Source organism: Lotus japonicus, chromosome 1, assembly GCF_012489685.1.
Source record: "Lotus japonicus ecotype B-129 chromosome 1, LjGifu_v1.2".
Taxonomy (NCBI): Eukaryota; Viridiplantae; Streptophyta; class Magnoliopsida; order Fabales; family Fabaceae; genus Lotus; species Lotus japonicus.
Genome location: NC_080041.1, coordinates 116802875 through 116830071, shown reverse-complemented (window position 1 = coordinate 116830071; position 27197 = coordinate 116802875). Strand labels below are relative to the sequence as shown.

Here is a 27197-nt window from a genome sequence, read left to right as displayed (position 1 = left end):
GGCCGTCGAAGAACCAGACGTCGTGAAAGAAGTGAACTTGGAAGAGGTTTACCCCAAGGCTGGAGAAACCCTTGTCGAGTTTCTATCCCGCAGCAAAGATGGCGAGAAAGAAGTTATGCTGTGCCTCGATGCAGCGCTGTTTCGACAAATCCGCAGCCAAGGCCTATCAAGATTCAGAAATGAAAAGGCATTATCAGAGAAAGGCTCCTGTATCCAGGAGACTGAAGTACATTCACGAGGAGTGGGTCGAAAGAGACCAGGAACTCGATGGCCATAAAGGCAGAAAGCAAGCATAAAGACAAAACTTACCTCCCAATGCTAATTGCCAAGAAACCAATGGTTTAGGCCAGCGCCTCCAAGGCCAAAACCATACCCTAAGTGGCAGAAAATCGACTTAGGCCAGGGATCCTCTTACATCAACAATTCCCGTGTGTCACGAAGCTACTCCTATGGCTCTGGGAACTACTATGCTCCTGAACAAATGACCAGGACTCAGTTCAGGCGTTTTTTGAGGAAAAGGAAAGCTGAGAGGGAAAGAGTGGCAAGTTCCGTTCACTATGGGACATAAAGCCAGAAGACAACTCTCGCAATGAACCTAGTGTAGCGTCGATTATCAACCAGCTGGACCACGCCATCAAACAGGGAACAACCGTACCACCAAATCCAGCTAAGGAAAAAGGGAAGGATGTCGTCGAGGATGAGGATGAAGACATGCTCGAAGATTTCGACGACAGTGATGGAGAAGAGCTCAACATCATCTGCATCGTGTCCATCCTACCTGCAGAATTCGATAGAATCTCAGAGGTCACTGAAAGCGAGGAAGACTACTATGTCGACGACGAACCAGATGACAATCCTTTGTGTTATTATGTGATGCAGAGAGGATCTGTCGAAGATGAAAGAGCTATCTTCCAAAGGCCAACCGAGCAAATGAAGAGCCATTTGAAACCGCTATTTGTTTGGGCCAGAGTCGAGGGAGAAGGGTGTTAACAAAGTCCTTGTCGACGGGGGAGCTGCAATCAACCTCATGCCCGGATTTATGCTCAAGAAGTTAGGTAAAACTGAAGCGGATCTAATCTCACATGACATGGTGCTTTCCGATTATGAAGGAAAGACAGGTTCTTCCCTAGGGGCAATCATGTTGAACATAACCGTAGGAACAGTAGCCCGTTCCACATTGTTCATTGTGGTCCCTTCAAAGGCCAATTACAATTTGCTGCTGGGAAGAGAATGGATTCATGGCGTGGGGGCAGTGCCTTCGACCTTACACCAACGTATATCCATTTGGAAAGCTGATGGAGTTGTCGAAAATGTACAAGCAGATCAAAGCTACTATTTAGCAGAAACAAGCTACGTTGGTAAGAAAAAATTTCGAAAAGAGTTTAGCCACAATTGCTCCTCTAGACACAGTGGCCTCTCAATATTTCAACCCGTATTCGGAGTACTCGGTGACGTTGGATCCCATCAGGGGTTTAAACCTTAATGAAGCATACAAACCTGATGCCATGAGTGGATGGCACAGCGATGAAGAAAAGGATGCCACAACTGAGTGGCAAAATGAGGTTAAAGATGATTAACTCGAGCCTAGCTCGAATTTCGGCTTACGCAGCCGAAAACAGAATAAGGACGGCCTTAGAGGCCGCAAGAATAGCCAAAAAAATGGCTACTGACGAAACCAATGCCTCAATCCTGCCCGTCGAATTGACACCTCAGGAGGAGGCAACAACAAATAAGGATGACACGTGCATAGAAGAAAACGAGCAGAGTGCCGAGGAATGCGGATTCGAGGACCTTTGCAATCTGAGGCTAGATTGCATTTATGATGACGGCCCATTGGGCTTCGAGAAGCCAGTGGTCGATTTTTCCAAGAAAATGGAAGCGCAAGACCCTTTAGAAGAAGTGGACCTGGGTGATGGCTTAGAAAAGAGGCCAACGTACATCAGTGCTCTCATTGACCCGGTGCTAAAAGACAGGATGGTGAAATTACTCAAGGAATTCAAGGACTGTTTCGCTTGGGATTACGATGAAATGCCTGGCCTCAGTCGAGAAGTGGTGGAATTGAAGTTACCCATCAAAGAAGACAAGAAACCAGTCAAGCAATTGCCCAGGAGGTTCCATCCAGATGTGCTGGTGAAAATCAAGGAAGAAATCGAAAGACTCCTCAGGTGTAAATTTATCAGAACAGCTCGATATGTGGACTGGTTAGCCAACGTGGTTCCAGTAATCAAGAAGAATGGAAAGATGAGAGTTTGCATAGATTTCCGAGATCTTAACGCTGCCACTCCAAAAGACGAGTATCACATGCCTATTGCTGAGATGATGGTGGATTCAGCTGCTGGTCACGAATACTTAAGCTTGTTGGATGGTTACTCAGGCTACAACCAAATCTTCATAGCAGAAGAGGACGTGTCGAAAACAGCTTTTCGATGTCCTGGTGCCTTGGGGACATACGAGTGGGTGGTCATGCCATTTGGGTTGAAAAACGCTGGCGCGACCTACCAAAGGGTAATGAATACCATTTTTCATGATTTTATAGAAACCTTCATGCAGGTTTATATTGATGACATTGTGGTGAAATCCCCATCAAGGGATGACCATTTGTTGCATCTAAGGAAATCCTTTGAGAGGATGAGAAAATATGGCTTGAAGATGAATCCCCTTAAATGTGCCTTTGGTGTTATTGCAGGTGATTTTTTGGGTTTTGTGGTGCATAAAAAGGGCATCGAGATCAACAAGAACAAAGCTAAAGCCATTCTCGACACTAGTCCACCAACCAGCAAGAAACAACTGCAATCACTATTGGGAAAGATTAACTTCCTAAGGAGATTCATTGCTAACCTCAGTGAGAAGACCAAGTCATTTTCCCCACTTCTTCGACTTAAAAAGGAAGATGCGTTCCGCTGGGAAGCAGAGCATCAAAAAGCGTTCGATGAACTCAAAGTGTACTTGTCCAGCCCACCTATAATGGCACCGCCTATAAGAGGAAAGCCAATGAAGCTGTACATCTCTGCCACGGATGGAACCATCGGAAGCATGTTGGCTCAAGAAGATGAAGATAGCAAAGAAAGAGCCATATTTTACTTAAGCAGGGTGTTAAATGATGCAGAAACTCGATACACCATGATCGAGAAATTGTGTTTATGCTTGTACTTCTCTTGTGTAAAGCTGAAATATTATATAAAGCCAATCGATGTAATGGTTTTTTCTCATTATGATATAATAAAGCACATGTTATCCAAACCTATCTTGCATAGTCGAATTGGTAAATGGGCTTTAGCCCTAACCGAGTATTCACTAACTTATGCCCCACTAAAGGCAGTTAAGGGACAAGCAATTGCTGACTTCCTGGCAGACCATACTTTGCCTCAAGAAATCATAACTTACGTAGGCATCCAACCTTGGAAGCTATTTTTCGACGGTTCTAGCCATAAGAATGGCACTGGGATCGGGATGTTCATAGTATCCCCAAGAGGCATCCCCACGAAATTCAAGTTTAGGATTAAGAGTAACTGCTCAAACAATGAGGCTGAGTATGAGGCATTAACATCAGGCCTCGAGATCCTGATAGCCCTTGGGGCAAAGAATGTCGTCGTAAAAGGGGACTCTGAGTTGGTAATAAAGCAACTTACCAAGGAATACAAGTGCATTAGTGAAAATCTAGCTAGGTATTACACGAAAGCTAGCAATTTGTTGGCCAAATTCGACGAAGCTAGGCTAGGTCACGTTTCCAGAGTGGACAATCAAGAGGCCAATGAATTGGCACAAATCGCATCAGGATATATGGTCGATAAATGTAGGTTAAAAGAGCTTACCGAGGTTAAAGAAAAACTAAACCCCTCTAACCTCGACATCCTGGTCATTGACAATATGGCACTCAATGATTGGAGAAAGCCAATTGTCGATTACTTGCAAAATCCTGTGGGTACTACAGATAGAAAGACAAAATACAGGGCAATGAGCTATATCATCATGGGAAACGAGCTATTCAAGAAAAACGTCGACGGAACACTACTGAAGTGTTTAAGTGAAGACAACGCGTTCATAGCGATCTCGGCCGTTCACGACGGGCTATGTGGTGCCCACCAGGCAGGAATCAAGATGAAATGGATCCTATTTTGACAAGGGATGTATTGGCCTACTATTATGAAAGATTGTATGGAGTATGCCAAGAGGTGCCAAGATTGTTAGAGACACGCGGGGATACAACATGTGCCAGCAAGTGAATTACACTCGATCATTAAGCCTTGGCCATTCAGGGGTTGGGCTTTAGACCTAATTGGCGAAATTAACCCATGTTCTTCTAGGCAGCATAAGTACATCATAGTGGCTATAGATTACTTTACCAAGTGGGTAGAGGCAATTCCTCTACAAAATGTGACCCAGGACACGGTGATCGAGTTCATTCAGAATCACATAGTGTACCGCTTTGGGCTACCTGAGTCACTTACTACAGACCAAGGCACAGTGTTTGTAGGCCAAAAGGTAGCATCATTCGCAGAATCTTGGGGTATAAAACTCCTAACCTCGACCCCCTATTATGCTCAAGCGAATGGTCAAGTCGAAGCGGCCAACAAAACATTGATCTCCTTGATTAAAAAACATGTTGGTCGAAAACCTAAAAACTGGCATCAAACGTTAGGCCAAGTGCTTTGGGCTTACAGGAATTCACCTAAGGAATCTACCGGAGCAACGCCTTTTCGACTAGCATATGGTCAAGAAGCGGTATTACCAGCAGAAGTATATTTACAATCGTGCAGAATTCAAAGGCAAGAGGAAATTCCAAGTGAAGATTATTGGAGTATGATGCTTGACGAATTAGTCAATCTCGACGAAGAAAGACTATTCGTGTTGGATACCTTAACCAGGCAAAAGGATCGCATTGCTAAAGCTTATAACAAAAAGGTTAGAGCTAAGTCTTTTATGCTTGGTGATTACGTATGGAAGGTCATCTTACCAATTGATAAAAAAGATAAACGTTATGGAAAGTGGGCCCCAAACTAGGAAGGCCCTTTTACAGTCGAGAAAGTACTTTTAAACAACGCTTATTCGATTAAGGAATTAGGAGGTAATCGACAAATGACGATAAATGGCAAATATTTAAAAATGTATAAGCCAACATTGCATGAGATAAACATCGAATAAGGAAGTAAAAGAAAATAAATTGCCAAACGCGAGTGTTTTATTGAGTAGAATAGAGCATTACAACTATGGCAAAGAAATTTTAAAAGGGAGGGTTGGCCCTACAACTATTGTATCTGGCCCTAAGAGGCTCTATGCGCCTCAAGACATCTTCTTGTTGGGATTCCAGTCGCGATTTCTCCTGTCGAATATCCAGCTCTTCACGGGCAGTAGAAGAAAGCTTGTCCACCAAGGGTTTCAGAGCTCCCACACTCCCCTCGAGGTTCGCCTGGCTAAGAGCAGCCTTCAACTCTTCAAATTCCTCCATCTTCTCGTCAATCTGGTGTTCAGCAAAGAACACTCGAGCAGTAAGCTCCCGGTGTTCTTCATATAGAGGTACAGCTTCATGCAGGAGGCTCAAGAACTCCTGAAGAGGAATTCTTACCGAGGCAATAATATTCCTCGAAAGAAGTTGGTTAATGAGCCCCGTAAGCTCTTCAGCCAAAGGAAGGAAAGAGTGCAACTCCCAGAATAAGTCTTGATCAAAAGCCAAGTTCCGGATCTGGTTGAGAACACGACGGCTAGCCATGGCTGAAGGGATTTATGAAAGCAGGAAAAGAATTCTGGAAAAGAAACAAGGGAGAGTTTGGAGAAGTTACTGAAAAGAAGTAACCAAAAACGCTCTATTTATAGGGTAACAACCAAGGAATGCATTAATTAATGGCAATCAGTTGCCAACTCTTCATCTTACGGTTATAGGCCATGCAGATCACCACCACCATCGTGAATAGCTTTGGCTTTTAATGAACAAAGACTTGCATTGAATCAAGAAAACGTGGTATAAGATTGCAATAAATTGGTTCATTCCCCAGGAACAAAGCGACGACTATGTGAGGGCGTGCAAGGAAGTTTGAACGATGCAACAGTAAATGAATAGCCGTCAAAATAAATGCGTAGTGGAAACTGAAAAGACTTGGCAAATTAAACGTCAAATTATATGGCTTAGGTGCCAAAACCATTGTCGAAATATTACACGCAATTGGCATCGAAAGCCATGGTTAGAATAGTGCCATCGTTACATATTAATAAAAAAAAAAGTCCTACAGCAGGGTTTTAAAAGAGTTCAAACAATCAGCAAAGGTGGCAATCTTGGCATCGAGACCCTTCTTCACAGCCTGATCAATCTCCAATTCCTTGATAACCTCTTTTGTCGAGATGATCAGAGCCTTGGAGTCTTTAGTAAGCACATCCAACTGATCCTTCACAGCAGGGCCTTCCTCGACCAAATCAGCTCGCTTTTTCTCCAGTTTGGTAATCTCTCGATGCAGCTCTTCAAGTTTGATGTCGACTTCAGAGATTTCATCTGCGATCAAAACCTTCCTAGCAGTGAACTTCTTGAAGTCCTCTTTCATTGCTGCAACTTGAGCTTTACCAGCAGAGACTTTTGCTTCCTTAAAGCTGACAGCTTGACCAACGTCCTTGATTTGATGAAAGGTGGCTGAAGCATCCACTAAAAAAGATTGAAGGTTAGCCAAAGCAGCAGCCTGTTGAGAATCGAGTTTTTGGCCAAGAAGGAAGACAAGCAATTCCTTAGCAGCATGGCTCGCTTGAGGATCAGCTTGGATCTGGTCGAGAAACTCATTGGCGAAGACAATAGCCTTCAGCCGACCCATACTCTCCTCGATCTGCTGAGAATTGGCTACCCCACTTGATTGAGCAGTCTCAGCAGTAGCATCAGCTTGACGGGGTGGAGAGTCCCATTCCAAGGTGCCATCGAGGAAGCTATCCAAAGCTGCCAGCGGGTCCTTTTCAAATAAAGTGTCGAGCTTTTCACTAGACACATGAGATGAAGAGCCACCCTTGGTTTGAGGCGAATGTTGCACAGTGGCAGTCGATTTTGGAGGAGGCATAGGGCTGTCATCCTTGCCTGGAAGAGGCTCTGTTTCGCGGATGGGAGAAGTTGCACCCTGAGTCTCCTGCAAGAAAAACTTCTTTAATGCCCTTTCGATAAAGTAAAACGCATATTAGAGGAGTCAACAAAACATGAAAAGTATAAAGATACCTGGCAAGCAGAGTCCTTAGAAGGGCTCGAGTTGGTGGAGCTTCTGGAACGGCGAGGAGACTTATGACGAGATTTTCTCCTGACCTTCCTTCTTCCCTCAGATGCGGAGGTCTTTTTAGCTGAGGATGCGGCCTTAGGAGGTTTCTCGACACCTTCAGTTTTGGATTTTGCAGGAATGGGAGCTGGGGAATTCTCCCGGGATGGAGGATTGGAAGTAGAGTGCTCATGAACATCAGTCTAAAGGAAACAAAACAAACAAGAGATGACTCAGATTAGGAAATCACGGGTTAAAAATGTCACAAGGTACCCTCGAGAATGGAGAACATACCTGAATGGCGGCGCCGCCACCACCCTCTTTGTCAGCGACTTCTGTTTGAGCATCAGATGCCAACTTAGAAGCCCCACTAGGGGTGGAAACACCAACCCCTTGGCCCTTTTCTGACTGGCCGAAGCAACAGGCTTAGGTTTCCGTTTCCGACTCTGTCGAAAAATACGTCAGCCCATAATCCAAGGAAATCGAAAAGGAAAAGGTAAAAGCATGAGGAAAGTACCTTGAGCTTGTCAGCAAGACTGACATCATCATCCTCATCATCATCATCATCATCCTCAATCACGACTGGCTGGTCCTTGGAGGAATGAGCCACTGGGGAAATAGCTTGAGGAGCTGGTCGAATAATGACTTCAGCTGCAAACAAAAGAAAAATTAAGAAGTAAAACAGGAAAACCAAGGCCAAGTCGAAGTATTACCTTGACCAATACGCATGTTCAGCGATATGTGGTTGAAGATTTCGACGGGCACATGATACGGAAAGTTCCATAGGTGGTACTTAGTCCAAGTCACTCGCTTTCGAGGAGGTAGAGCTTGATTGGCCAATACATTTATGTTTACATGGTCAACCCATTTAGGCAAGACCGGTGGAAAAGCCAATGCAAACTTACTCGTAGGCAAAGACGGGAACCTAAAGCCAGTTTTTCGAATAACAAAAGATAGACCTTCCTCACCAGGAGGAACCACTAACTTGGATTTCTTGGCTTTAAGTTCCCATTTTTGCCTTAATACTTGAGCTGCTTGCGCAACTGTATCTCGAAGGCGAAGAGTTGGGTAATATACCACACCAAAGAACTCTTGAAAAGATCGAATTTCTGCCAGGTGCATACCTTTGGTCTTCTTCGGATCCTGCTTCTGCAAAAGAAAAGCATCTGTCATGCATTGCAGACAATCGACGAGGGGCTTCGAAATTTGAGCCCAATACTCAGACCACCAGGCTTTGAAAGCATTAGTGGCATAATATGAAGGAGCGTAAGTGAAGGGGCTCAGGTTGAGGAGTCTTTTGTTATAAAATTGAACAGTCTTGTCGAAAACAGAAGCCCTCTTAATAGTTCCGGGGTACAGGACTAGACTCTTGTCAAATAAAGTGTTGGGTAGAACTTGGCTAAGCCCAAACTGTCGAGAAACCAATTGAGGGTTGTAGCCACATAGAGTGTAGTCACTGCTAGCAAAGCCTACAGTTAAAACCCTAGGAGATAAGAGGGTCCTCCAAAGTATGATGTGGTGCTCCTTGGGCAACGCAGAGTCAGAGGCATTAGGATAAGAATTCCTCAGCCAGAAAGGGCCACGAATAGCCTTGCTGTAAGGAGAGAAACTGGAACGGTAGTGCTTCAGCTCGAGAAACATGGTAAAGTACTTCCTGAAGTCAGCTTCGAAACTCGACGCATCATAAGCAGGGGTTAGGGTCTCGAGCCTATGGGCATCGATCCTGGTGTTAGAAACAGTTAGGGGATTATCTTGTACCGGCAGAAGAGATTCGAAGACTGCATTCAACCAAAGTTGAAACAGCCAAAGTGGTCCAGCCGCATTCAGAGAGACGGTCTTAGTGCTCCGGATATCCTCGACAGCTTCATTCAGCATTTGATACAGGTTGCCAAGGACGAGCCTAGCCATAGCAAGTTGTCGACCCTCGTGAAGCAGATTGGCTAAAGGCAAAAGCTTGGCAGGTATGCGCAAAGATTTGGTGCAAAAGACATAAGCAGACAGCCAATACAGCAAGAAAGCGACATGTTCAGCATCAGACACCTCACCACTCTCGACATAATGGTCCTTAATGAATCGGCTAAAAGAAACGTTGTCAGTAGGGATCGAGATGGGTTTAACAGGAGCAGGTGCAGAATGATAATCATCACCAATGGGCCACAACCCGGTGATAGCAGCAACATCCAAGAGGGTGGGGGTGATCATACCAAAGGGAACATGAAGGCAATTAGTGGACCTCTCCCAGAAATAAAGTGCACTCAGCAGCATAGCAGGGTTATACGAGATTGGAGATCTCGACAGCTGAATCAAGTCGAGAATCCCTACATCCTTCCAGTGTTGTCTCTTATCTCCCTCAACCCTATCTAACCATTTCAGGTAGGCCTTGTCGTTAGTAGAAGGGTTAGGAGGGGCTGAACGAAAGGCTCGTTTTGGGTCAGAAAGAAATGGCATACGGTAAGAGGGTTGAAATGCCAAAATGAGCTCCTCTCCCCTAACGCTAGGGTGAAATGATTCATGTTCTTCAGGGAGACTATTGGGCCTATCATGCTTCACTACTTTCAAAGGGCCCAAAATGGCGCGTAAAGTACCATTAACAGAGAAAGGAATGAGTACCTAGGATTTCCAGATAGCTCTCTTCTCTGCTTCGTTGGGAGGCTCTGGGATTGGCACGCGCTTGGACTCATCCAGCTTAAGCTCAGTGGCCAACGGAATGGTTTGCTCAGGATTGGAAGCCATTGAAAGACGCAGTAAGTATTTCAGAGAAGACGGAAGAAGATGAAGTGATGAAGTCTGGAAGAAGAAGTTGCAGGTTGGAGGAAAGAGTAAAGCTTGAACAAGGAATACCAAGAGGGTATTTATAAACAGAAGGGAAAACGGAACCCAAGCCGCATTGAGCAGCAATTTATAAAATTTGGGGTCCAAGCGATTATTTTATTAGTTAATTCATGTCACCTCTCAGCTTTTTCGCATAGGCGAAATCATGGCCCTAAAAAGGCTATAACTGTCAGCTAGTGGAGAAGTCATCAGACGTTATGGCTGCTGATTGGACTTGAAGATCGAATGGTCGAGAGCACAAAGCATTTGAATCGTTGGAATCGAACGGCTGCAAAAAAAAAATGCTTGGTGTCTTTGAGCTAAAGCAGTCGACAACCAACATTTTTGGGGGGCAACTGTTAAGCCAAAATTACAAGTACTACAATTCTCGACACCATGGTGCAAAAGTGGTTGCTCGACAGAAAGGGTTGGGCAAAGCCGGCAACTCAGCACACAATGTCCCTCAAAGACAAGTTAGTAAAAGCCATAACTCGACACACTCAGAAGATGAAGAAATCTCGATCATCTTAATGGAAGAGGCAGTTACCGAATAACCAGCAACTACAAGCACGTGCGTACACCCACGATGCCACGAATAGCAACGGTTGCCCACGACTCAGAACCATCCACGTGGCAATAGAGTCACGTGCGCGAAGACCATCGGCTAAACGTGGGGTATGGCGCCAACATTCAAAACCCACGAAGCCATCGTGCATCCAAAAAAAACCGCCAAGAACATGGGCAGAAATAACAATATAAATAGAGGAAGCAGCAGCAGAAGAAAGGGTTCCCAACTAAAAAACTCCGAAAATTCACCAAAAGCTCCAAACGTCCGCATCAATGAGACTTCGAGAGCAAAACGTGATGATGGAGGAGTATGTTGCAGAACCAACGCTTTAGTTTCCCTGCATTTCAGTTTGTTGATTTCCAGTTCTTGTGTGTAGCTTGTTTTGTCGAAATTTGCTTTCATGTTATTTTAGTTTGCTTGACTGTTTTGTATTCGACTCATATTCAATAAAGTCCAGTTTCGTTTGAGTTGTTTATTGTCGTCGAGAATACATCCGTTCACACACTACACTTTGGCAAAGCGTTTTCTCAAAAGGACCCCGAATCTAAACTTCCTTTAGTCGAACTAAGAGGATATTTGTTTACCAAAAATCCGTGTAAACACCTACCCTCTCTCAAAACCCTGCATTTGATGGGTGTTGGGTTTCCAAAGCGTCAGAATTTTATGGAGCTTCTTTATGGATGTCCTATTCTTGAAGATTTGCAAGTGAAGCTTATATCCTTTGATCCCTCTGATCCCTCTTCATTTGAGGGCATGGTTAAAACTTTACCAAAGTTGGCCCGGGCACATGTTTCTTCCTTCACTTATGATGATATTCCTTTGGAAGCATTTTGTAATGTAGAGTTTCTGCGCCTCGACAAGGTTTGTAATTGTATCTCGAAAAAGAGACTGAATTCAATTAGTTAGCTTTTTTAGAAATATACCAATGTTTTTAATGATTTATCTTTCTAACTCTTGCAGTACTGCGATGTAAACGTAAACAATCTTGTGTTTCCCAATTTAATTCATATGGAGCTCATCTTGGGACGCAAATTTAAATGGAGCTCGGTGCTTGATTTGCTCAGTCATTGCCCTCAACTTCAAACTTTTGTCCTTGAAAACCTACATGGTCGTGACAGGGGTTGGCCAGACTCACTCGCTGTTCCTGAATGCTTTGTGTCACGGCTCTGGAAGTGTGTTTTTAAAAATTTTACTGGCCTGAAAGGTGAGATGAAATTTGCAAAGATTGTTATGCGTAATTCGACATCCTTACGTACCATGACAATTTGCAGTGGACCTAGCTTATTTCATCATCAGAAGCTTGAAATGATAACTGAATTAGCCTCATGCCCAAGAAGCTCGGTAACTTGTGAACTTTTATTTAAGTAATTGATATGCTTGTTAGTAGTTAAAAACCATTCCTTGATAAATGCATTTGTAATTCGTTCTGAATATTATGTTCTGCTGATTTTGGTGCTTTTGAAGACAAACAAACTATGTGTCCTTGTAGTTGTTGGTACCTCCTTGGGTATTTCTTATCTATTGCTGTAACTTTTGAATATGTAACAGAAACTAAAATAGGAATGTATTTTTAAATTAGTTATGCTGATGTTTATCCTTGTGTGTCTTAGCCCCTTTAATTGGGTGCTGGCTTTGATGTCTTATTAAAAAAGTTGAACACTCGTGCTGAGTTTTTTTTACTCATTATAACCTGTGGAAGCAGCCAAACAGAGAAGGTATTCTCGGGTCTAAATATGTGGCTCACCTAGGAATTTTCTTCTTCCTTCTATATCTTTCACCTGTTTCAGTCTTTGCATTATGTATTTTTTTTGCTGGACCGGTGTTCTTGGAAAGAGGCACGGTAGTTTATGTTTTTGGGGTCTATATATGTATAGATGCATGGTTCTTTTCATTTTTAGCTTTTGGTGGTGTGGGTGTGTAGAAAGAAAAATTTGAAAGTGGTTATTTGTGTTGTTAAATTGATATAAGATGACACAGCAACTATTTGGGGACTTGGGAAGAGCATGGTCTGAGTTTGCAGTCATTCCTTGGTTTATCTTGTAATGCTTTGCTTATTATGTTGAGGATTAAATTAGTTTTGGTTTTTAAAGCTGAAGAAAATGTGTGAATTACAGAGAAAGAAACCTGTAGAATATTTTCAGTCTTGTGAAATTTGGCCAATTGGACACGGCAGAAGATATATACATTTATAGGTACAAGGAAGTCATTGGAAAGGTGTATTGATCAATGCTTTTTCTGATGTTGGACTGGTTATAGTAGCCATTAGTTATGTGGTTGAAGTGAAACTAGCTGGCTTGCCAGGGCATACAGTTGTAGATAATTCTTTGATCAAGTTGTATGCAAAAGGAGACACAAACCATAATGCACAAGAAACTTTCAACTTGGTTCAATCATCCTTCCGTATATTCTTCAAATTGTGTGATTGATCTTTATGCTAAGCAATCTATGGTTGACCAAGCAAATGAGATATTTGAAACCTTGAAGAAAAATAGATCTGCAAATGAGTTTTTGTCTGCAATGATCTTATGTTTGTATAAGAAATATGAGAGGTTTGATGAAGCCTTTCAAACTGCAATAAGCTTTCCTGAGAGAATCACGGAGGTGGTGGTGGATCTTTTAGTCAATGCATGGTAGGGGATTGGATGTCTTGCATTTCTTTATTTTCTTGGAAGTTGGAACTAACTAGCAGTCATTTTCACTATTAATTCTGAAAAGTTAGTATGATTTGGCTTCTAGCAAATTTTTTCCTAATATCCCCAAAGCCATTTACTGATAGATCCAAGAACCTTTCCTATTTGTTTTAGTACAAGCAGCAACAATGTGAGCCAATATGACACCAAATCAATATATCCAAGGATCAGGGCAAATTTATTATGCCCAAGTTTTTGGTTGTGCAAAGTTGCACAACCTACTTTTGACTTATTATTGTGGGTTATCCGTTTTTTTTTTAAATAATTCAAAAAACATATTTAATAATAACAACATTTAGTGCTAATCTGCTCCTAATTTTATTCTTCTTCATCATCTTCTGGAATTTTTATTCTTCTTCATCTTCCAACAATAAAATCCCAGAATACTAATTTTTTTCATTTTATCTTCATCATTATTTCATCCCCATCTCCTCTCAAGCCGCACAAAGAATGATCCAGAAACGCAAGCATCATCATCATCTTTTCTTCTTCAGATTTCCTTCTATTATGATGTAGCTTTACTCGCTAATACTATAATCAAGCAAAACATTCAATTTTAATTGCTAAGTCTAATACCTTAGTGCCTAGTCGATTCAATTGAAGAATTAAAGGTTTTAAAATCAGTTCAACACAACTAATTCCTATCTTGTACCTAAGTGATAGAGTAAACTAGTCAATCCAATCTCAATTCCCTAACCCTTATAAAACTATCGTTTGAGAAAGAAGAAGCATTACACTTTCATGCATTCAATAGAAGTGGGATTCGAATATGCGATTTCTCTCTTTTGAAGTAGGTATGATAACTAGTTGGGATGCACATATATATGCACATTTCTTTCAATTTTTTTTAAATCAAAATAAATTACAGCCTGTATGAACTGTTCTTTCAACATTCCCTTCTCTAACACCATGCATTCAGTTTTTACCACTTGAGTTATCCACATGGCACTTTTAAATTTTTGTTTTTGAAATGACATTTCTTTCAATTTAAAAACTATTGATATCCTATTAAAATTTTGGATTGTTAGTATGGTAAATGGATGATTAAGTCAATTACATATATACCCTCACTCACCATAAAAAAAAATACCACAGCGACTGATTAACCACCGCTTTCTGATCAAAATATCCAAGCAATGATCAACAATCTCCTTCTCAATACTGTATTAGATTTTCAGATTAGGTTTATTTTTAGATTAGGTTAGGTTATTTTTTAAGATTAGATTAGGTTTTTTTTTATGAAATGAGTTGAAATTAAAAATAAAGGAATAACAATTAATTGTATATAAAAAAAAAGAAAAAAACCACGTGGAAAAGCTGACTGGGTAAATTTTTTTCACATTAGACGGAAACATACTTTATCCTTAATTGGATTAAAAAAAGAAATTTAGGAATCTAATTTAATGCGAAAATTTTACAAGGATCAAGTCTGATTTGCTTTACAATTACAGGGGACAAAAGAGTATTTAAGCCATCCAAAAATCACTCAAGAAGGAGAAAGTGAAACCCTAATATTAACTCGAAATAATTGTCCATTGATTTGATCCTCCTCCTCGCAAGTGTGCATCAATGGCGGATGGAATCAGCAATTTGCCAGATGATGTTCTGCTTCACATTCTCTCGTTCCTTCCTACTGAAGATGCTTTTGCGACAAGTCTTGTGTCCAAGAGATGGAGACCACTCTGGCTTTCAGTTCTCAATCTCGACTTTGTCGAACATAGATATACTCGACATGGGAATAAACGTTTGCTACGACCATTCTCTTCCTTTATTGATGCATCCATTCTCAGACGAGGTATTCACCAACCCATCAAAACTTGAGAATCTCCAATTCAATTGTTTGGCCTTTGGGCAGGACTTACCCTGCTCCATTTTCAGCATCAAAACCCTTGTTGTTCTCAAGTTGAAATGCGTGGCTTTTAAGGTTTTTTCTTCTGTTGAACTTCCCTCACTCAAAACTCTGCATTTGAACATGGTTCATGTTTTCAAGCCTCATCATTTAATGGAGCTTCTTAATGGGTGTCCCAATCTTGAAACTTTGAAAGCAAAGGATATAAGGTTTGATTTTATTGACCCTTCATTTAAGGGTAAGGGTAAGGGGAACCTTAAACCTTTATCAAAGCTTGTCAGAGCAGATCTTTCTCCCTGGATGATGAAGAGGCCGGGAACTTATTATATTGTTGAGTTTGTCCGCGAGGTTTGTATTTGGAAAAAGGAGAATCAATTCAGTTTGTTATTTGTTTTCTGTATCAATATTTCTGATCATTTAACTTTATAACTCTTGCAGTTCGGCCACGCTGACATTCCTATATTTCCCAATTTAATCCATTTTGAGCTCATCTTGGGAGGCAGTGTTAAAATGGAAGTGGTGCTCTATTTGCTCAATCATTGCCCTCAACTTCAAACTTTTCTCCTTCAAAACGTATGTTGTCTTGTAAACCAGGCTTGGCAAAATACACCTGTGGTTCCTGAATGCTTTTCTTCACAGCTCCAAACCTGCATTATTACAAAGTTTGAAGGTGCCAAAAGTGAGATGACATTTGCCAAGTTTGTTATGCAAAATTCAACGTTGTTACATACCATGACAATTTTCAGTTTCCCTAAACTATCTCATGAGAAAAAGGCTGAAATTAGAATAGAATTAGAATCATGCCCAAAGAGCTCTGCAACCTGTGAACTTTTATTTAAGTAATTGGTATTCTTGTTAGTAGTTAAAAGCCATTCCTAGATAAATGCATTTGTAGTTAGTTCTGAATACTATGTTCTGCTGGTTTTGGTGCTTTTGAACACATAAACTTTGTGTCCTTGTAGTTGTTGGTACATCCTTGGGTATTGCTTATCTAATGCAGTAAACTGAAATAGGAATATATTTTTAAATTTGTTATGTGGGTGTGTATCCTTTAATTTTGAGTATTAGCCCTTTTAATTGGGTGCTGGCTTCAATGTCTTATTAAAAAAGTTGAACACCTGTGCTGAGTTTTTTTTTTTTACTTGTTAAAGCCTGTGGAAGCAGGTAATCTCTGGGTCTAAAATCTTATTACAACAAATTTGTGGCTCTCTTAGGAATGTTGTGCTTCATTCTATATCTCTTACATGTTTCAGTCTTTGCATTATGTATTTTTTGTGTCCTTGGAAAGATACAAGGTAGTTTACGTTTTTGGGGTCTATATGTGTGTTTCATCATGGAAAGGTGCACGGTTCTTTTCATTTTTTAGCTTGGAGGTGTGTGTTCATGTTGAATGTAATGAATTTTGAGAAAGAATTATTTTGAGAAATTAGTTATTTATTTTGTCAAATAGATATAAGATGTCACAGCAACTATTTGTGGACTAGGGAGAGCATGGGTTGAGTTTGCAGTCATTCCTTAGTTTATCTTGTAATACTTTGCATAGTATGTTGAAGATTGAATTAGTTTTAAAGCTAAATAAAGCGTGTGATTAACAGAGAAAGAAGCCTGTAGAAGATTTCCAGTCTTGTGAAATTAGGCCAGTTGGAAATGGCAGAAGATATATATATGTGCCTTTATGTGTGTGTGAACAAGGAAGTTATTTGGAAAGGGTATTGATCAATGCTTTGTATGATGTTTGAAAGGTTAAAGAAGCCATTAGTTATGTGGATGAAATGAAAAGAGCTGGCTTGCCAGGGTATACAGTTATATATAATTCTGTGATCAAGTTGTATGCCAAAGTTGACTACCTGAAATAAAGAAACATGCAAATTGCTTCAATCATCAATAAAAGGTCATATGACTACCTGAAATATAAATTGGATTATATTTAACTGTATTCCCTGGACTTCTAGACAATGATTCTGAGAAGGAACCCTGCGGGGAGGCAAGCTTGAATGCTTTAAATTTTTTATGAATTATTAGATAAATTGTAAATTGAAAAAAAAAATTGCAATACTTCATGGACCATTTGCATACAATTTTCCACTATGAAATTCCTTTTCAGAATGAAAGGGAAAATCATATTCTCATGTTGTTTTGACTACCCCATGTGTTGCTTACTGTTCGTTAATATTATATTCCTCTTGCTGGAACTGTGACTAATTGTGTTCACCCCATACTTTACATCAAGAAAGTAAGGATGCTCTGTATGCTTCATTTGTTCTGCGGGTCATGCTGACTGAGTAATTAAACAATGTTAGGATCTTAATAGTGCTGTTAGTATGATTTGGCTTCTAGCATTTTTTTCCTAATAAATCATTTACTGAATGCTTTACCTAGTTCTGTTACAAAAAGCAGACTCCAACCAGTGACAGATCCAAGAACCTTTATGAATCTGCCTATTTGTTTTTGTACAAGTAGCAACTATGTGAGTCAAGAAGCCACCAAATCAATGATTCAGAGGATCAAAGATAAAATGTCATACAAACTTACTTAGAGATGCTTGTTTGTTAAGAACTTTTAGAGCAGTGAAAGTAGACTCTAGGACCAGCACACAAGAAAGATGTCTCACAACCCTTGCAAAGAAAAGCAAATATCCCTATTATTAGGATAACAAAGATTGAACATAATTTGTGATACTCCAGGATAGTAATTAGAAGAAAGATCTACATTCTGAATTCTAAACAAAGTCTTCACTGCAGCTAGATTTTACTACAATGAAAACTTTTCAGAATATATAGATGGATGAAATTTTTTGAAATACTTGCGTATGAGTTAGATTTTCCAAAAGTCTGATTGATGAACTTAAATTTTGGGATTTGACTCCTCTAGTGTGAGAGATTCACTTTAAATGGTAAAATAATTCATCACAACCATTAATAATGATTAGATACTTTGAAAAGTCAATAAAGAAACTTAATCAATGATTGTGGTTACTTACACTTTAGAGGAGTTAGACCCCAAATTTGAATTTTTTTCATGTGAGATTGTGATTCACGTGCATAACAATTGATTGTAATCTCTGAATTGCAATCTACATGTATAGAGACTAGTAAATATAAGAAAAGTATAGTTTTTTTGTTGGACCCCAAATTTGGTTTTTTTTTTTTTGAGAGATTGTGATTCACGTGCATAACAATTGATTGTAATCTCTGAATTGCAATCTACATGTATAGAGACTAGTAAATATAAGAAAAATATAGTTTTCTTTTCCCTCCCTATGTCATTCAATTAGATAGATAATTTTGGATATTTATCATATATTTTTTACTTCAAATAGCAAGATGCTTTTTCCCGTAGTAAGGAAATGTGTTAGCAACTTAGATTTGGTTCGCAGTAGCAGGCTAACAGCTAAGCTCAAGCTGCATTCACTCTGCATTGCATAGTGCTATTATTCATGAACTGATAGTTCTAATATCCCATTTCACATTTGCAAGCCATATATGTTAGTGAGATTGATGGAACTTCAGAAGAATTAATAACAGGCTCACAAAAGCTATTTTAAACATTTAAAAAAGACTTAATTACAACTTTGGTCCTTGACGTTTATCAATTCCATGATTTTAGTCCCCCACCTAATTTAATTACATGAATGGTCCCTGACTTTACTGGCTGTCTGCAACGTTGGTCCTGCCGTTTATTTGTTAACAGAGGAGGCTTACGTAGATGTCCAATTGGAGAGAGAAAGAAGGACTGAAGAGAGAGGGAAGCATGTGAGTTGCACGTGAGACCTGCAACAGTCATTTTCTACCATCTTCCTCATGTAAAAACAGAGCACCGTGAGGGAAGATGTTTCGAAGCTTGAGATTGAGCGAAAAGGGAAGAGATAAAGAATGAACGAGTCCCTGGAGGCGAGGAAGAAGGTTGAATCAGTTGCTGGTCTCTTTCTCTCTCCAATTCGACTTCCACATCAGCTAAGTGACCATCCACGTAAACCTCCTCCATTAACAAATAAACGGTAGGACCAACGTTGCAGACAGACAACAAAGTCAGGGACCATCCGTGTAATTAAATTAGGTGGGAAACTAAAATCGTGGAATTGGTAAACGCTAGGGACCAAAGTTGCAATTAAGCCTTTAAAAAATTGTCAATGCTTAAAATATAAAAAAATAAGAATCTTGAAGAAGGAAATGTATTCGATGCAGGGAATTCTTATTTCTACATATGTCATGGAACTGATCGATAGCACTAGAACTGTCATGCATTTTACTATGATGGTAAAATAGTAATAGGTGATTCTATGTTTATAATTAGATTAGATTAGATATATAGTAATCAATAGCGGATTGTGGAGGGTCGTGGTTAGCCAAAAAACTAGGAAAGCAAGATCCTACATAGTGGGATGGCCGCGAAACGGTGGTATGCGAAGGTTCATCGGAGAGAAAGTCGGGTAGTGGTTGTTCGTGCTTAAGAGAGCAAAGAAGACGACTTAATCAGTGGAGGTAGAGGGGTGCTACCATTTAGGGTTTCAATCACATGGAAAAACTAGAAAAGCCCCTTAAATTACTCATTTCGGGTTTCTTTCGTGTAGAAATTCCATAGAAGCCCCTAGAAGTACTCACTTAACATTTTAAAGTCAAGGTTGAAATTCTGGTTCGTGCACAGGACAGATGTCGAACGCGATGTTGGGACAATCAGTTCGACAATTGCACAACAGTACAGAAATTAAGCCACAATGTTTAATACAGTAGAAACAACACAGTAGCAACAATATAACAATAAAGAACACAGAGGATTGGTAACCCAGTTCGGTGCAACATCACCTACATCTGGAGGGCTTCCACCCAAGAGAAAGATAATCCACTATTATAGAGAATCAAGTACAAAAAGGTCTTAACAGAACTGCCCCAGTTCCCAGCCTTTCTACCTATTCCTACCCGTGGTTTATTACTTAGGTCTCCCCCTAAGTATGAGAACCCCCTCTCACTTTCTCTCACAATCACTGCCACAGTGATTGGTCTCTTACACACAAGAGTATAAACGATCTCAAGATCAAACACATATTTGAAGAGATTACAACTCAACTAAACAAACCAACTCTAAGCCATATGATTATCAATGGAGGCAGTAGAGTGGTGTACAAAATAACAGAACAAGGACTCACAAAACAAAACCCTAAAAACCCAATCCTTGGGTGCCCAAGGCACACTTTGCAACTAGGGTTAAGCCTCCTTAAATAGGCTTTCTTCTGGTCTTGATCTTCAATGGGCTTGCACGAAAATAGAGTCCATAAAACAGATCTGGAACAAATCTTTTAAACCAGTAACAAATCTTATCAAATAAGATTTGAACAAAAGATAACATCTTTCACAATTTAAACCAAATCAAATCTTCTTCAACAGATTTGATTCCACTATATTATATTCCAGATAACAAATAGAAGCTTCTTCAATAACCTTAACTTGATTATCACGAAATCCATCCAAAGCTTCTAGAAAAATCAGCCAAACACACAGCAGATCCGCAGGACAAATGTCACAGCACGATGTTACAACATCTGCTTCGACATCAGGTTGTTTTTGAAAAAATGCAGACAACCAAAAGTAACAACAATCTCCCCCTTTAAAACAACTTGAGATTCAGAGAAGATAAACATAACTCCCTCTCAGCAGCAGAACTCCCCCTCAAACGGTGCACATCATTGGGTTGCATATCAGAGACACAACATAAACAGCAGCAGATACATGAGATCACAAGATCAGATCTATTTATTGATCCCTCTTCCTTGGCGTTGTCCATGAAACCAGAATATATTCCCTGGAGCTCACCCAACAGAATAGGGTGCCTGCTCTGATACCAATTGAAATTCTGGTTCGTGCACAGGACAGATGTCGAACGCGATGTTGGGACAATCAGTTCGACAATTGCACAACAGTACAGAAATTAAGCCACAATGTTTAATACAGTAGAAACAACACAGTAGCAACAATATAACAATAAAGAACACAGAGGATTGGTAACCCAGTTCGGTGCAACATCACCTACATCTGGAGGGCTTCCACCCAAGAGAAAGATAATCCACTATTATAGAGAATCAAGTACAAAAAGGTCTTAACAGAACTGCCCCAGTTCCCAGCCTTTCTACCTATTCCTACCCGTGGTTTATTACTTAGGTCTCCCCCTAAGTATGAGAACCCCCTCTCACTTTTCCTCAATCACTGCCACAGTGATTGGTGAACAACAATAACACAGAGTTTGTTTGACACTCAAACACAACACAGAACTCAGTCTCACTTTATAGAATCAGTGAGCAAGACGAGTTCACAACTAACAAAGACAAAGAACAACTTACACTCTTAAGAACACTTGATCTTCAAGGTAATTCTCTCGATCAACTTCAAGCTTCAGGTCTTTGTCAATATATACTTCAGCAGAGGCGGCTAGGGTTTATTTGGGCTGAAGAACACCTTGATCCAACTCATATCAGCAGAGAATCTTTCAAGATCTGATATGAGTGATCAACAAGTAAAAATAGAAACAAATCTTTTTAATCACAGATTTGCTTCAACAATAACAACCCGCAACTGGCTCCCAACACACAGTTACTTGACCTTCAAGTAAGCACAGATCATACCATAAAGCATAACCACAAGGGACCCACTTGCATGCCAGCAGGGGCGGATGTCCTGGCCTTCATCAAGGCAGATGTCACAACATCGGCTAGGACATCAGGTTGTTTTTGAAAAAATGCAGACAACCAAAAGTAACAACAAAGGTCATTATTGTAAGTCTCAAGGCCTTCCCTATTGTGCCGAGATAGCATGCGAACGACCTCAGAATGAGCCTCGATAAAGGCTGCTCTAGCCACGACAACAACTGAGACGTGATGAGCCACATCGTCCTAAGGGGGTAGGTGCAACACTATAATGCGATCCAGGTGCGATCGTGCATTGATAACCTAGATTAGATATAGTAATAATACTGAATGTTCAAGAGTAATGTCCTTTTGAAAATTAGATTTTATAGTTATTTTGCATAATGTCAAGGGAAAAACCATGAGGTGCATTACCTAAAATCCATGTTATTTTAGATTAAACCATGTTTCATATGTAGTAATATGTAATTACCAAAGTTGGTGGTTTCATACTAAGACATCACGTGAGCGATGTGGTTGGTTAATCTAGTGTGTATGAGTTGAGCAAGAATTTTGGCATCTGTTGTATATATGATCGTGTCTTGAGATTAATTGGTAATCATCACCTTGGGCAGATTCAAATTATGTCTTCTCTTTCCATTGATAACTATATCTTTCTAGTTTACATAGGTTGATTTTTTCCAATTCTCAATGGTTGCCTTATTCATCAATATTCTTCGTAATTCATCTTTTTTCAAGAAATATTATTGGATCTGAAACTGAATATGGAAACTCTTCAATTAAAAATTAAAATTAAGCTGTTGTACCGCTGCTTCCAGAACCATCCCAATGGTAGTTGTGTAGAATTAGGAGTTAGCATATTTTTTTGGCCAAATAACCATCGCATATTTTTGTCCTTTGCAAGTTCACCTTGAACCAACCCTGTAATAATAGAATTCCAAGTATGATATTTTCCCCATTCATCTTCCTAAACAAATCCAATGCCTAATAACTCCTTTTTCGTTTTGATGCGGACTTATGGAAGTTGGTCTACTAAGCCCACGGTTTATATTTTTATTTTCCCAGCGATGGAGTTTCTATCCTTTTCAGGGATTGGTCCGTGAACTCGCACGTATCATTTTATGTCCCTCAATGCTTAAGAATTGAGCTACCCATAGCGCATCCAAATTGAAGGTAAGTAATTTGATATTAAGTGGTACCCCTATTCCAGAAAGTTTGGTGTTTTAGTCTCTCACTATTTTCATTAAAATGTTTATAGTTTTAGAAAGAAAATCGATGCATTTTTCTCATCTATACCTTCTTAATTAAATTTATTCTTATGTATCACATTTTATATTGACTAACCATAACCACAAAAGTAGTTTAAAAAAAAAAACCATAACCACAAAAGTATTTACTATTTTTTGTTACCAGAAAATTATAAGTAAAGATATTTTAGTCAAATACTAGTATCACTTAAAGTTTAAAGCTTATTAAATTTATTTTATTTTTTATCTTTATCATTTTAATAAACTTCTATCATTGTCATTTTTATATTTATACATTAAACTCTAATTATTTTTATTTTGAAATAATTATTATTCAATTATTAATATAAAATTTTAAAATATATTTCATTAATTTAGATAAATATAAGCTTACTTTATTAAATAATTTCAAAAAAATTACTTTATGAAATTAAAATTTATTTGTTTTATTCTGTTTCAATTAATTAAAATAAAAACCAAAAATAAATTAAAAATCAATATTATATTTTTTAGATGGTAAATAATTTGAATTGATTTAGAGTATTTAAAGTGGTAAATATTTTAATGTCATATATGTATTAATGTGTAAATAAAGGCTATGTCTGGCATGCTTAGCTGATAAGCTAGCTGAAAGCTGAAAAGCTAGCTAAAAGCTGATAAGCTAGCTGATAGCTGAAAGCTGATAAGCTACGTGATTGAAACAAAAGTGTTTGGTAAAACTAGTTGTTAAACAAGCTGAAATTGTAAAATGACATAAAAAGACATACTTGTATAATTATTTTTATATTTAATATTTCTTTATTTTCATATTAATACATATATGATATTAATATTAAAATTAATATCACTTTAAATATTTTTATTAACTCAAGTTATTTATTATCTTAATATAATATTTTTAATATCTGTGGTGCGCAACGGTGTGGTAGGAATGGTGGCGGGAACTGCATACGTAAGTGTGAGGGAAAAAATGTTTAGTGTTTTTATAAATATATAAGGGTAATGGTGGAATTTTAATAAAATAATAAGGAGAAAAATTAGAATAAATTTAACAAGTTATAAGCTTTAAGCTATAAGCTACCTGAGATAGCTTATAGCTTAAAGCTTTAAGCTACTGAAATAAGCTCCTTCACCAAACACTTTTGAAGAGCTTTTAAGCTAGCCAAATAAATTTTAAGCTAGTCAAATAAGCTATAAGCTAGTCAAATAAACTAGAAGCTAGCTGAAATGACATGACAAACATAACCAAAATAATGTTAAATGTAAAAATAATTGTACAAGTGCGTTTTCCGATGTAATAAAAAATAATTATAGAAGTGTGCGTCATTTTCCAATTTCAACTAATTTTATCAACCATTTGGCTATCCGCTACCTTCCGGTTTTCACCTAACTTAATAGCTTATGAGTTAGGCAGGCATGTTATGAGTTAGGCAGACATGTTAAACATAGCCTGAGTATGAAGCTGGGAAATAATTCTCCATTGTATTGATTCTCCTCTCCTACAAGTGTGGAGTAGCAACAGCAATGGCTGATACTGATAGAATTAGCAACTTACCCGATGAAGTTCTCTTCCACATTCTCTCATTCCTTCCCACTGAAGATGTTTTTGCAACAAGTCTTGTGTCCAACAGGTTCAGACCACTCTGGCTTTCAGTCACCACTCTCGATTTTGATGAGTATAGATTTACTCCACCTGGGACTAGATCTCTTGTACGATCACCGCCCTCTTCCTTTATCAAATTCATCTCAGCTGCCATTCTCGCCTGTGGTATTCACCAACCCATCAAAAAGCTTCGTCTCTGGCTTTCACTCCCAGCTCTCGATCTTATACAACCACCCTCTTCCTTCATACAATCCATACACGCCGCCATTCTCCGGCGAAGTATTCACCAACCCATCAAAACGCTTCATCTCAAAGGTAAGTATGCAACATTCACCGACCATATTCAGACATGGTTAACCGCCGCAACAGTGCGCAATGTTGAGAGCCTCCAAATCCAGTGTTGCACTATGCAGGGCTTGATCTTGCCGTGCAGCATTTTAAGCAGCACCAATCTAGTTGTTCTCAAGATGCAGTGCACGAAATTTAAGGATTTTTCTAGTGTTGAACTTCCCTCACTCAAAGCTCTGCATTTGAACGGTGTTTATTTTTTCAATGCTCAACATTTAATGGAGCTTCTTAATGGGTGTCCCAATCTTGAAACTTTGGAAGCACATCAGATAAGTTTTGATTATATTGACCCTTCATCTAAGGGTAAGGGGAAGCTTAAACCTTTATCAAAGCTTGTCAGAGCAGATCTTTCTTTCATGAGGATGAGGATACTGAGAGCCTATAATATTGATGAGTTTGTCCGTGAGGTTTGTATTTGGAAAAAGGAGAATGAATTCAGTTTGTTATTTGTTTTCTTTATCAATATTTCTGATCATTTTCCTTTGTAACTCTTGCAGTTCTGCCATGATGCAGACATTCCTATATTTCCCAATTTATTCCAATTTAGGCTCATCTTGGGAGGCCGCTTTGTTAAATTGGAAGCAGTGCTTTATTTGCTCAATCATTGCCCTCAACTTCAAACTTTTGTCCTTGGAAATGATAGAATATGATTTATTCCTGCAATTATATTGATTGTATTCCTGTAATTAAGCTAGGCAAAATAGGAAATAGTTTGACTTTTGTATATTCAGTTTTGTATTTATACCCTATTGCTATCAATGAGAATGGCACCCATTCAAATCATACTATTCTCTTACATGGTATCACGACCTAACTGATCCCTACTGCTTCCGCTTCTGTTTTTCCCTGCCGGCCTCCTTCTTCCTCCCTTGGGTCACACCGCTGCCGGCCAAGCACATCTGTGCTTCCTTTCCTTCTCACGCCGCACCGCTCCTCGCCGTGCCGCGCCGCGCCGTTCCTTGCGCTGCCTCTACGTTGCTGTCCATCTCCCACGCTAGTGCTCCTCCACCAGCGTGTGTCACTGCCACCGTCCGTGCTCGCCACTGTTTGGACCAGCCGCTGCTCCTCCGTGCCCAGCAACCGTAAGAGACGCAACACTCCTCTTCTCCTCCTCACACAAGTGCGTCTCTGCCTCCAGCACGCCCCAGCACCGTCGCCTCCTCCTCTGGCCGCCGTTCCCATCGCCAGGAGCCGCTCAAGCAAGCCAGACCCGCTTCCTCTCATTCGGGTCTTTCCTCCTGCAATTTTTTTTCAAACCCGTGACAGCCCAGTCACGCGGGTTCCATATTCACGGTCCAACAACGGCCCTTGGTTCACCCAGACCGGTTATTTCCTTCCGGTTCACTCAGCTTTCACTCTTGTTTAATTGTTTTTTCGAGTTTTGCAGCCATGTCTTCCACCGGATCGGATCATGAGACACCCACATCATCCGTGGTTGCTGCCCCAACTCCTTCCTCAAGCAAACCGGAGTTCCACCCTGCTCTCGCTGTCAACAATATCAAAAATAGCATCCCTTTTATCCTGGAGTTCGAAAAGGATCATTATGATATGTGGGCTGAATTGTTTGCGACCCATGCTAGGGCCACCCGTGTTATTCACCACATCATTCCCCAACCTGGGAAGGATCGTCCTGCTATGACTGATCCGGCTTATGAACAATGGCAAACTCTTGACTCTACTGTCCTTCAGTGGATCTACTCCACCATTTCCTTTGATCTGCTTGCTACAATCATGGAGAAGGGCTCCACTGCTATGGAAACATGGAATCGTTTGACTGCTATTTTTGAGGATAACCAGAACTCCCGTGCTGTTGCTCTCGAGCAGGATTTCTCCTCTACTCGCATGGATGATTTTCCCAATGTTTCTGCCTACTGTCAGCGCCTCAAACACCTATCTGATCAGCTGAGGAATGTTGGTGCTCCTGTCACCAATCATCGTTTGGTTCTCCAGTTGGTTTCTGGTTTGACTGAGCCCTTTCGCGGTGTTGCTACACTGATTCGTCAAAGCAAACCCTTGCCCACATTCTCTCATGCTCGCTCCATGCTCACTCTTGAGGAGGCTGGTCTGGCGAAAATGCAGAGCACTACCACTCACACTGCTATGCATACTTCGTCCCCGAGGGACTCTGATGACTCCTCTCAGCCGCGCTCCAACCGTTCTGGGACTGGTCGCTCGAACAATCGTTCTGGATCTGGTCGCAATCGCGGCAATCAGGGTCGCTCTAGTGGACGTG

The 27197-nt window shown here is 40.0% G+C and overlaps 3 protein-coding genes across 3 annotated transcripts; all 3 read left to right on the top strand.

Moving 5' to 3' along the window:
* The first annotated feature begins 11231 nt into the window (after positions 1 to 11231).
* Positions 11232 to 12928, top strand: LOC130732507 (putative F-box/FBD/LRR-repeat protein At4g26350). The gene is made up of 2 exons (XM_057584540.1): positions 11232 to 11454; positions 11554 to 12928. Exons 1-2 carry the CDS (start codon positions 11257 to 11259, stop codon positions 11959 to 11961), a joined length of 606 nt encoding a protein of 201 aa, XP_057440523.1. The 5' UTR covers positions 11232 to 11256; the 3' UTR covers positions 11962 to 12928.
* Positions 12929 to 14795: 1867 nt separating this feature from the next.
* Positions 14796 to 16000, top strand: LOC130732506 (putative F-box/FBD/LRR-repeat protein At4g13965). Its single transcript, XM_057584539.1, has 2 exons — positions 14796 to 15480; positions 15571 to 16000. Exons 1-2 carry the CDS (start codon positions 14860 to 14862, stop codon positions 15973 to 15975), a joined length of 1026 nt encoding a protein of 341 aa, XP_057440522.1. The 5' UTR covers positions 14796 to 14859; the 3' UTR covers positions 15976 to 16000.
* An 8537-nt stretch (positions 16001 to 24537) lies between these two features.
* Positions 24538 to 25614, top strand: LOC130721096 (F-box/FBD/LRR-repeat protein At2g04230-like). The gene is made up of 2 exons (XM_057571831.1): positions 24538 to 25371; positions 25462 to 25614. The coding sequence occupies exons 1-2, from the start codon at positions 24538 to 24540 to the stop codon at positions 25612 to 25614; spliced, it is 987 nt and encodes a 328-aa protein (XP_057427814.1).
* Positions 25615 to 27197: the final 1583 nt, after the last annotated feature.

Excerpts from the sequence above, each read along its gene's own strand:
- LOC130732507 (XM_057584540.1), top strand. The coding sequence starts at position 11,257 with ATGGAGCTTCTTTATGGATGTCCTATTCTTGAAGATTTGCAAGTGAAG. Across the intron at positions 11,455-11,553 it reads AGTTTCTGCGCCTCGACAAG|TACTGCGATGTAAACGTAAA; the intron begins GTTTGTAATTGT and ends TAACTCTTGCAG.
- LOC130732506 (XM_057584539.1), top strand. The coding sequence starts at position 14,860 with ATGGAATCAGCAATTTGCCAGATGATGTTCTGCTTCACATTCTCTCGT. Across the intron at positions 15,481-15,570 it reads TTGTTGAGTTTGTCCGCGAG|TTCGGCCACGCTGACATTCC; the intron begins GTTTGTATTTGG and ends TAACTCTTGCAG.
- LOC130721096 (XM_057571831.1), top strand. The coding sequence starts at position 24,538 with ATGGCTGATACTGATAGAATTAGCAACTTACCCGATGAAGTTCTCTTC. Across the intron at positions 25,372-25,461 it reads TTGATGAGTTTGTCCGTGAG|TTCTGCCATGATGCAGACAT; the intron begins GTTTGTATTTGG and ends TAACTCTTGCAG.